The 10,926-nt window shown below is 56.8% G+C and overlaps 1 protein-coding gene across 1 annotated transcript; it reads left to right on the top strand.

Annotated features, from left to right (window-relative positions):
* The first annotated feature begins 1,140 nt into the window (after positions 1 to 1,140).
* On the top strand, positions 1,141 to 2,994 carry LOC147962601 (uncharacterized). The gene is made up of 3 exons (XM_087535778.1): positions 1,141 to 1,225; positions 1,304 to 1,519; positions 1,604 to 2,994. The coding sequence occupies exons 1-3, from the start codon at positions 1,141 to 1,143 to the stop codon at positions 2,992 to 2,994; spliced, it is 1,692 nt and encodes a 563-aa protein (XP_087391904.1).
* The last annotated feature ends 7,932 nt before the right edge of the window (positions 2,995 to 10,926 follow it).

A 10,926-nucleotide genomic window follows, 5' to 3' on the forward strand; every position in this document is an offset into this window, starting at 1 on the left:
CAGGCTTGCCGGGCTCACTGTAGGCGCTGTTGGCGCAGACTTTCTTCGCCGCCGCATCGCCCCCCTGCAGGAACGGGGGAGACCCACTTGGGAGTTCAAGAATGCGGCGGATATCATGAGGCTGCGGCCGGGCCTCAACTTCAACTTCACTATTCTGGAGCTCAACGCGATGCTCCAGGAGCTCTTCAAGTATGACCCCCAACATCCCGAAGTGTTCTGGTTGCCGGGGGGTGTCGTTCCGTTGTGCAACAATTCCGCGCTCGACCGCATCCGTGCAATGATGCCGCTGTGCGACTCGCATGGAATTGTGCCAACTTGGCAGGAGCCTGCAGACGATGTCGTGCAGCAGTTCTTCGATGACTTGGTAGAGGTGCCGATCCGCTCCGACGAGAAGGATAGCCTCACCCGCGACACCATGGATGCGGAGATGGCACTCATCGCCACTAGGTTGGAAGAGGCGGCGGCAGCCGCAGCCGCGGGCGAATTTGGGTTCACCGTGGAGGAGGCAGAGGTAGCAGAAGCGGCAAGCCGTGCCGAGCAAGGGGAGCCAACCGGCGAGGAAGAACTTGCTGGACATGGCGTCGGGTCGAGCGAGCCCGCCAAGGACACGAGCGGCTCATTGGAGATCAACTCCTCTTCCTCCTCAGACAGCTCGCCGCAAGCAGGGCCCCCATCTCCACCAAGAAGGCGTCTCCGCAAGGCCGGGGACGTAGCGGAGCAGCAGACGAGCCAACAGCCGCCGCGCCGCGCGACACGCTCCACCGCGGCAAGCACTGTCGCCGCGGGAGCGCCTCACGTTACTGCGACAACTGGAGCGCGGTCTTCCCAGACCACCGCTTCTGCTCCTGCTGCTTCTCACGCCGCGGGGTCGTCTCAGACCGCCGCCACTGTTCCTGCCAAGCGGCCAAGGGAACCTACTCCTCCGCCTCCTCGCGCCGGCCGTGGGCCGGACTTCGACTTCTCCGCGCTCAGCTCCGACGAGGAAGAAGAAGAAGAGTAAGTTTCTCTTGTCGTGCTTGCAGTTCTTCAATCCTTGCTGTTGTGCCTTGTATCTCATTTGTCTTGCTCCGAACTCATTCCTTTTCAGGACGCTGGCCCAGAGAGCGGCGAAGAGAGCCAAGATCCCAGTGATCAACATTGATGACGAACCCACCGCGGAAGAGGGCGCGCCCGAGACCACCTTGCCGGACCCGGCAACTTTTCTCCAGAGCAGCCCCCAGCGTAAGCATGTGGTTCGCTTTCCGCCGTTAGGCGCGCATGGATGCTCTTTCTTTGCTGACATCTTGATTGTTGATTCGTGTAGGAGCAGAGCAGCCCGACCAGGAGCGTCCGGAGACAGCGCTCGGCATGCCATCTGCTTCGACTACGCCGCCAAGGGAGATTTCTCCGGCAAGGGATTCTCCGGCAAGGGGGAGTTCTCCGGCAAGGGAGAAGTCCCCGGCAAGGGAGAGGTCTCCGGCAAGGGACGGCACCAGCGGCCCCTCGGCGGCGGAGACCACCACTGCCGAACCCAGTACAGGTAATCCTCTTGCTCCAAACCTTCCCTTGGATTCTTCTTCTTGTTGAATATTTGTTTGACTCTTCTCCCTTTTCCGGCCGTCAGACCCATCTGCTGCGGAGCAGATGGAGACCGAGGTTGCCGCCGACGAAGCAGCCGGTGCTGGCGATCCCGCCAGCGCAGAGGCCGCCAAGGCTGCCGCCGCGGCAACTGGCGAGGGGTCTGGCGATCGCACTGACGGCCCTGAGGCCACAGGAGCGCCAGGCGCTACACCAACCGCCGACCCGTCCGCCGCTGCTGCAGCGCCAGGCTCCGAAGAGCCCCAGCCAGGCGTCTACTTGAAGGCCGGCGACAACGTCTTCATTAACCTTCCCTGGGCATCAAGCTCCAGGGCACCGGTCGAGGGAGAGATCTTCGATGGGGAGGTGCTTGCCTCCGCTGGGCTGATGCTGGTTGACGCGCCGAGCAGCAGCAGCAATGAGCCCGAGGAAGAGCGGCTGCTGCGGAAGTTGTTGTCGCTCTACCGCGCGCGGCAAGCCAAGCTAGAATCCCGCGAGGCGCTTGTCGCGAAGGCGGGAGCAGATATCGAGAAGCGCGCGGAAGAGCTCGGGGGTTTCCACCAGGAAGCCCTCCGGTCCCTGGCAGAGGAGCGGGAGCAGCTCGCCGAAGCGCAGAAGGCCTTCCTCCTCGAGAAGGCTGAAGTCGAAGAGCAACAGCGACTTGCCGATGTGAAGCTATCCGCGGAGGAGGGCGAGCTGGCGCAGCGGAAGGTCAATCTTGACGCCCACGAGGAGGAGCTTGCCGCGTGCGAGGAAAAATTTGGCGGAGCCCTCAAGCAAGCGGAGGATGCTGCCGCAGCCGCCGAGGCCGCCAAGAAAGAGCTGGAGACGAAGGTGGCGCAGCTGGAGGCCGATCTTGTCGAGAAGGGCAAAAAGCTCAGTGCCGCCAGGGACTCCAATGCGGATCTTGGGTTGAAGCTGACCACTTTGACCAAGACGCTGGACGGCACCAAGAAGCAGGAGGCGGCCTTGAAAGAAGAGATCAAGGCCGACAAGGCACTGCTGGAGAGTGTTGCCGCCACCCAGAATGCTTTCAGGGAAAATGTGGAGCACTGGACGGAGAGCCTCGTGAGCGCTGCCGCGGATATTGACAGGGAGTTGGCGCAGCTGGGGATGGAGGATCTCGGGTATCCTTCCGACGAGAACCTCCAACCCAGCGCCAAGCTCGTCTTGTTCTTCAAGGGCGTGGCGACGGCCCTCCAGCGACTCCGGGAAAGGATCCCGAAGCAGCTGGCCGACGAGTCGCACAAGATCTGCGTGGGAGCTCTTCAAAAGGTGTTGGTGAAGGTGGCCTTCCGCAACCCGGGCCTCCGCCTCACCAACGTCCTCAGGACCTTGCCGCCGGATGCCGATCTGGAGGAGCTCAAGGCCCTTGTCGCACCCATTGTGGACAAGGTGGGCGGGATCAAGAGGATTGAGGGCGATCGTGCAGACTAGGCCGCCCGTTTTCTTCTTTTCTTGTCGCTGCTAGTCATGTCATGAGAACAATCTGTTAGAGCCGCGACAAGCTATCTTGTAATATAACTTTATTCTGGGTAATGATTGCAACGTTATCTCCTTTACTTGATTCCCTCCTTTGTATGTTTTTACCCTATGCTTTTAGGGAACTTGCCGGCGCAGGCACCCTAGCCGCGAGCGCTGAGTGGGGGACGTCAGCAGCCTGCTGGCGGTGCTGCTTCCGACAAGAAACCTTGTCGCAACTAGTTGCGGCTCACTTAAGTTGTTGAGCGGACTCGAAACAAAGTAAGGGCGCGACCAGCTGCGAGGCAACTATTCGCAGCTCACTTAAGTTGTTGAGCGGACTCGAAACAAAGTAAGGGCGCAACTAGTGCAGCTCACTTAAGTTGTTGAGCAGACTCGAAACAAAGTAAGGGCGCAACTAGTTACGAGTTGGTTCCTCCGCGCACAGGTTTTCCATACAAAGCACGGTCGTTCAAGGAAGATAACTTAAAAAATAAAAAAAAACTGATTGCTCAAACTTTGGCAACTTATCTTTTCTGTTGTTTGCTTCCCGGTAAGACGAAACTTCCTTGAACGACGCCTGGTCCATACCATTATCTTCTCCTCCCCCCCCCCCCCCCCCGGCAAACTTGTGCGCGAGGGAACCTTCCTTTCCTTGTCAAGGACAGAAAATAAAGATATGGATCCTTATGGCTCGCTATTGCTTACCGGGTTTTGGTGCTGCACAAAGTGTCAGATAACACATGCAAAAAATAGAAAGCATGAAATTGACAAGATGTGCGGAGCACATGAGCTTTACTTATGCACGGGGTCTGCGCCCGACTTTGTACAAAGGATTACATGCAACAGCGGCAAGACTTGTACAAAAGGTGGTTGCCGGAACGGGTTCCGGCAACCGCGCCTTACGGGTAAAACTTACGAAGATGTGCAATGTTCCAGGAGTTGCTCACCGGAATGCCATCTTCGGTCTCAAGGCGGACAGCGCCAGTCCTAGTGACTCGTTTCACCCGGTAAGGGCCTTCCCACTTCGGCGTCAACTTGTTGGAATTCTTGGTGGACTGAACACGCCGAAGAACAAGGTCGCCTTCCTCGAGACTTCTGGCGTTAACTTTGCGGCTATGGTAGCGGCGCAAAGCTTGCTGGTAGCGAGCAGCTCGCACAGCAGCCTGAAGACGGTATTCCTCAAGGAGCAGCGCGTCATCTTGTCACAGCTGCTCTTGCTCAAGCTCATCATAAGCGAGCACTCGAGGTGACCCGTATACGAGTTCCGTGGGGAGAACTGCCTCTGCTCCATAGACTAGAGCGAAAGGTGTCTGGCCAGTGGCTCGATTTGGCGTCGTCCTGATCGACCAAAGATCCATCGGCAGCTCCTCAATCCAGTTTCTTCCGCACTTGTGCAGCCTGTCGAAAGTCCTGGTCTTGAGCGCTCGCAGCACTTCAACATTTGCCCTCTCCGCTTGACCGTTGCTTCTCGGGTGAGCAACAGAAGCGAAGCAGACCTTGGCGCCAAGATCTTGGACGTACTGCATGAAGGTGCGGCTTGTGAATTGCGTACCGTTGTCGGTGATTATCCTGTTAGGGATCCCGAAGCGGCAAACAATTGACCTGAAGAACTTGACTGCTGACTGTGCTGTCACCTTCCTCACTGGTTCCACTTCCGGCCACTTTGTGAACTTGTCGAATGCAACGTACAAGTACTCAAAGCCCCCAACTGCTCGGGGAAAGGGGTCGAGGATGTCGAGCCCCCAGACCGAAAATGGCTAGGATAAAGGGATCCTCTGGAGAGCTTGAGCTGGCTGGTGTATCTGCTTGGAATGGAACTAGCACGCTTCACACTTGGTTACTTGTGCAGTTGCATCCTGGAGGGCTGTCGGCCAAAAGAAACCTTGCTGGAATGCTTTGCCGGCAAGTGCTCTTGTGCCAATGTGGTGACCACATATGCCTCCATGTATCTCTGCCAACAGCTTTTGTCCGTCTTCCCGGTGAATACACTTCAATTTCACGCCGTTGAGTCTTCTTCTGTACAGTGTATTGTCGATAAACTGGTACATACTTCACTGCCGGGCTACTCTTTCCGCTTCTTCTTGCTCTTCGGGGAGTTCTCCTGTCTGAAGGAAACGGACAATCCGCTGTGCCCATGCTGGAGCTTGTGGCTCGACAACAAGGACTAAAGGCAAATCTGCTGCTGCGGGAACATCCGCTTCTACGGCGAGAACCTGCGGCTCTGCCGGAGCTTGGTGTTCCCCGGCAAGCTTGCCAGAGCGAAGCTTGTCGGGAGCCTCTGCTTCAACGGAACAAACCCTAGGGCTTGCCGGAGCAGACTGCTCCTCAGCACTCTTGGTGTTGATCTTAGGGACTACTGCGGGAACATCCGCTTCCACGGCGAGAACCTGCGGCTCTGCCGGAGCTTGGTGTTCCCCGGCAAGCTTGTCGGGAGCCTCTGCTTCAGCGGAACAAAGCCTAGGGCCTGCCGGAGCAGACTGCTCCTCAGCGCTCTTGGTGTTGTTCTTGGGGACCTTCTTGGCGGCGGCTTCGGGAAGCTCTGCCGGAAAATAGTCACCAGAAATCAACTTCCTCTTTTTTCTCTGTCCAGTTGATGGCGCTACGGACGGTTGAGTCAGCTTGAGCACAAAGATCCCTAGTTCCACAGGTAACTTAAGTGCGGCGCACTTTGACAGGCCATCGGCAATGTCGTTCTGAGCTCTTGGAACATGCTCCATCTGTAGGCTGTCAAAGTGCTCTTCTAGCTTTCTCACTTCGTCGACGTAGGCTTCCATCAACGGACTCTGATAGCTCTTGTTCACTTGGCGGACGACAAGCTGCGATTCACCCCTGACAATGAGCTTCTTGATCCCAAGGTCTGCCGCGATCCTAAGACCAGCAAGCAAGCCTTCATACTCTGCAGTATTGTTTGTCGCTTGCTCCTTGGGAAAGTGCATCTGGACTACGTACTTGAGGTGCTCTCCGGTGGGTGCGACAAGCAGCACGCCAGCGCCGGCGCCTTGCAGCGAAAAGGCACCATCAAAGTACAATAGCCACTCTTTGCTTGCTTCTTTGACGGGGATGCTCGTTTCTGGAATTTCTTCATCTGGTGTTGGCGTCCACTCTGCTATGAATTCTGCCAATGCTCTGCTTTGGATAGTTGAAGTGCTCTCAAACTTGAGGCCAAAGCTTGACAGTTCTAGTGCCCACTCAACAATCCTGCCTGTCGCTTCTGGATTCTGTAGTATCCTCTTCAGCGGAAAGCGAGTGACAACTGTGATCTCATGTGCTTGGAAGTAATGGCGCAGCTTTCTCGAGGCCATGAGAAGGCCGAAAAGCAATTTCTGCACGCCAGAGTACCTTGACCTAGCCCCCTGCAAAAGGGAACTGACAAAGTAAACTGGGCGCTGCACCATTCTCTTCTGTATTTCCTCGCGTGTCTGCGCAGATCCATCCTTGTCGGGACCAGAGCTTGTCGGGGAAGCCCCCTGCTTGTCGCTAGATGCTCCTGCCGTGGTTGCTGGCTCATCATCTGCCTTCCTCTCCGCCACTAACGCAGCACTAACCACTTGATTGGTTGCCGCTATATATAGCAGCAACTTCTCTTGTGGCTTAGGTGCGACAAGTGTTGGAGTGGAGGACAGGTATCTCTTCAAGTCGTGCAGCGTAGCCTCCGCTTCCGGAGTCCATTGCATTGGACCTGCCTTTTTCAATATTTTGAAAAACGGCAGGGCGCGCTCAGCAGACCTAGAGATAAACCTGCTGAGAGCAGCCACGCAACCGGCAAGTCTTCGTACATCCTTGACGCGCTTCGGTACTTCAATCTGCTCAATGGCCTTGATCTTGTCGGGATTGGCTTCAATTCCCCGCTGAGACACGAAGAACCCGAGAAGCTTGCCGGAGGGGACTCCAAACACACACTTCTCGGGGTTGAGCTTGAGGTTGATCTTGCGCAGATTTGCAAAGGTCTCGTCTAAATCTTGAATCAGAGTTGCCCTGTCCTTGCTCTTGACCACTATGTCATCCATGTAAGCTTCCACATTTCTGTGTATTTGCGGCTCAAGAGCGACATGGACTACCCTTGCAAAAGTTGAACCAGCATTCTTCAAACCAAAAGGCATCCGTACGAAACAGTACGTGCCACATGGAGTGATAAATGCGGTCTTCTCATCATCTTCTTCTGCCATGAAGATTTGATGGTATCCTGAGTATGCGTCAAGAAATGAAAGCAAATCACATCCGGCCGTGGAGTCAACAATCTGGTCAATGCGCGGCAAGGGAAATGGGTCTTTGGGACAAGCTTTATTAACATCGGTAAAGTCAATACAAAGCCTCCATTTCCCGTTTGCCTTGCGCACAACTACAGGATTGGCCAACCACGTAGGATGGAGCACTCCTTTGACAAGGCCTGCTGCTTCCAATTTCTTGATTTCTTCTGCGATGAATTCTTGGCGCTCCACTGCTTGCTTCCTGACCTTCTACTTGACGGGCCGCGCATGAGGACAAACGGCAAGATGGTGCTCAATTACTTTCCTGGGAACACCGGGGATGTCAGACGGTTGCCACGCAAACACGTCGACATTCGCCCGCAGGAAAGAAATGAGCGCGCTTTCCTATTTAGGGTCGAGAGTGGCACTGATGGTGAAGGTACCACCAGTGCCGTCCTCTTTGGCGGACACCTTCTTGGTCTCTGGCGGAGCTGCCATTGTCTTCTTACACTTGCCGGTGGAGCTCGATGGTGCGTCCTCGACGGCAGCGCAGCACTCCGAAGAGGTGCGCTTGCCGGAGTGGGCATCAGAACTCTTGCCGGACTTGGTCTTCTTCTTCCCCCCGGGAGCTTCAGCGGCAAGTGACTTGCGATCTGTTGCGGCTGCCGCTTCCCGGTAGATCTTGTCGGCGCAGATAAGAGCATCCTTCTTGTCGCCAGGGACAGAGATGACGCTTATCGGGCCTGGCATCTTCAGAATGTTGTATGCGCAATGAGAGGCTGCCATGAACTTGGCAAGTGCTGGACGGCCAAGTATCCCATTATAAGGCAATGGAAAATCGGCAACGTCAAAAGTGACCCTCTCAGTCCTGAAGTTCAACTCGCTGCCAAATGTTACAGGCAGCGTGACCTTCCCCTTCGGCTTGCTCCTTCCCGGGTTGATTCCTTGGAATGTGCCGGTCTCTTCGAGCTCGCTGTTAGGGATCTGGAGTTTCTGGAGTACAACGGAGGAGATCAGGTTCAAGCCGGCCCAGCCGTCAACTAGCATCTTAGTGACTTTGAGGTTGCGGATAGTTGGTGAAACCAACATCGGCAAGCACCCGACCACAGTTGTGCGATCAGGGTGGTCCTCAATATCAAAGATGATAGGCGTGCTGGACCATTTCAGAAGCTTGCGTGACTCGATAGGTGGTTCTGCCGCATTGACTTCCCGCACCCACTGCTTGAGTTGGCGGTGCGAAGTATGCAGAGAAGCACCACCGTCAACGCACAAGACCTCTGTGGCTTTCTGAAACTCCTGCTCACTGTTCTCAACATCATCCATGTCTTCGTCGCTGTCATCATCTTCATCCTTGTCGTGGCCGCGGGGAGGTCTGTCTCCTTGCCGCTGCTTGGCCTTGCCGCAGCGTCCTCCCCGGCTGGCGCGCTTCTTGCCGGACTCTCCAGCGCTTCCTTGGGCCCTCTCCTTGTCGCGTCGCTCATATTCAGCCTTTTGCTGCTGGACAAGCCGCTCGACTTTCTTGCAGCTCTGGAGGTCATGGCCCTTGGTGCGGTGGATCTTGCAGTACTGCTTGTCGGTGCCGTCCTGCTTGTCGGTGACCGCCACGGCCTGGCAGTTGGTGCATGCGGCAATCTCCTTGCCGGAGCTACCAGCCTTGGCTTTCTTGGCGCCACCTTCACTGCCGGACTGCTCAACGACTAGCACATCTTTGCCTTTCTTCTTCCTGTTGTTTCGTCGCCGGTTTCTCTTTGTCGGGGCAGCATCCTCGCTGTCAGATCCTCCTGCTCCTGTATTCTCTCCGGGGAGTTTCCTCCCTTCCTCAGCACGTGCACACTTGTCGGCCAGGGCATATAGCTCGCTGACGTCTCTGATCTTGCACATCGCCATCTCCTCCCGCATCCTGCGGTTACGCACTTTCTGATGGAACGCGCTGATGACCGCGGCAGGGTGGACATCTGGGATGTTGTGCTGTACACGGCTGAATCTCTGAATGTACTTGCGCAGGGGCTCTCCTTCCTTCTGGGCGAGCAGATGAAGGTCACTCTCTTGGCCATGGGGTTTGTGGCCGCCTGTAAAGGCGCCGACAAACTGATGGCATAGGTCTGCCCAGGAGGATATGGAGTGGTCTGGCAAGTGCATGAGCCAAGACCTGACGTTGGGCTTGAGCACCAGCGGGAAGTAGTTGGCAAGGATCTTGTCATCTCGCCCCCCGGCAGCTTGCACCGCGATGGTGTAGATGCTGAGGAACTCCGACGGATGCGACTTGCTGTCGTACTTCTCTGGTACGTCTGGCTTGAAATTTTTCCTGCTGGGCCACTGGACTTGCCGCAGCTCACGAGTATACACAGGACAACCTACCGTGTATGGCAAGTCGCCTGGTTCCCCTGGCGCATGCATGTCGACAGAGGGCCCAGCGCGCTGGTCTGATTGACGCTGCGGTTCTCTTCGGCGCTCGATGCGAGTACGAGCGTCTTCTTGCTGTCGTTCGTGAAGAACTTGGCGCTGATCGCGACGAGCTCGTGGATCTGATGACGCGGTGGAGTCGCTGTCGAGGTGGATCCGGCGAGTCGGCGATCTTGGCCTTCGGGGCGGAGAGTGCACAGTGGTTGCACCCCCACCGGTCTTGTCGGCACCGGCTCGTGCCTGGCTGACTTGCGGCGGCTGCGACGTGCTCGGCTGCCGTTGAGTGTCGCCGTTGGCGAAGCCGATGAGACTCTGAATGGTGGCCCTCCAGTCGTCGATCTTGTCTGTCGTTGGAGGGTAGTCCAGGAGCAGTTGAGCTTGCGCCAAAGCTTCTATTGTAGTGGCGGGTGGCGGTGGCGAACGGTGCGATGAGCGGGATATGCTCGGACTTCTAACTATGTTAGAAGGAGCAGTATCCCGTCCAGGCGACCGTGCCTCGCTCGCGCCAGCATGTTGGCGTGCATGCTGGTCTTGAGCACTCCGAGATCCACCAGCTCGATCTTGGTCCAGCAAACGCATGGTACCGCGAGTACCATGACGCTGCCGGTCCCGCGCCTCCTGAGATGGGCGCGGTGCATGTACGGACGCCGAGGTCTTGGAGTGCGCCCGTTCGTTGTGGGAGCCAGCTACGCCGCCGATGGGCAGCGCAGCCTTGTCCTTGGACCTGGCAGCATCGTGAGCTCCCTCGTCGACGCCCGTTCTTCCGCCGGCGCCTGCCCCATCAGCCGTTTGCTCCGACAGTGGTGGGTTCGGCGCGGACGGAGCAGCCGCCTCCGAAGCCTTCTTCTTCGGCGGCATGTCGATGAAGATGATGAAGATCTAGCTCGTGTGAACGCCGGATCTGGTTCACACAACCTCGACGCCCCCTACCTGGCGCGCCAAAGATGTCGGGGGACTGAACCACGAACACCTATGGAACCGGCGGACCGAGTCCCTTTCAGTTCGGCGGGGGCGAGGGTCGCATGAAGAGCGGATCGAGGCGAAGCACACGAGCAGTTTACCCAGGTTCAGGCCGCACGGATGCGTAAAACCCTACTCCTGCTTTGTGGTTTGTATTGAGTTCTTACTCGGGAGCGCGGAGTGCTACAGTACACTCCAGCGGCTAACGAGACCGGGCGTGAATGAGTGTCCTCCCCCCCTCTACGTTGCGCATGGGCCTCCTTTTATATGCTCAAGGGGTCACCGACAGGTGGCAACATAGACGAGGGCAAAAATGGCAAGGTGTTGTGGTAGGTACAACTACCTGCTACAGTGT

Source organism: Triticum urartu, chromosome 7A, assembly GCF_056163025.1.
Source record: "Triticum urartu cultivar PI428250 chromosome 7A, HENAU_Tu73, whole genome shotgun sequence".
NCBI lineage: Eukaryota > Viridiplantae > Streptophyta > Magnoliopsida > Poales > Poaceae > Triticum > Triticum urartu.

Bases quoted from the DNA above. Each gene is read 5' to 3' on its own strand.
- LOC147962601 (XM_087535778.1), top strand. From the start codon at position 1,141: ATGACGAACCCACCGCGGAAGAGGGCGCGCCCGAGACCACCTTGCCGG. The intron at 1,226-1,303 runs GCATGTGGTTCG...TGATTCGTGTAG, and splicing joins CAGAGCAGCCCCCAGCGTAA to GAGCAGAGCAGCCCGACCAG. The intron at 1,520-1,603 runs GTAATCCTCTTG...TCCGGCCGTCAG, and splicing joins CACTGCCGAACCCAGTACAG to ACCCATCTGCTGCGGAGCAG.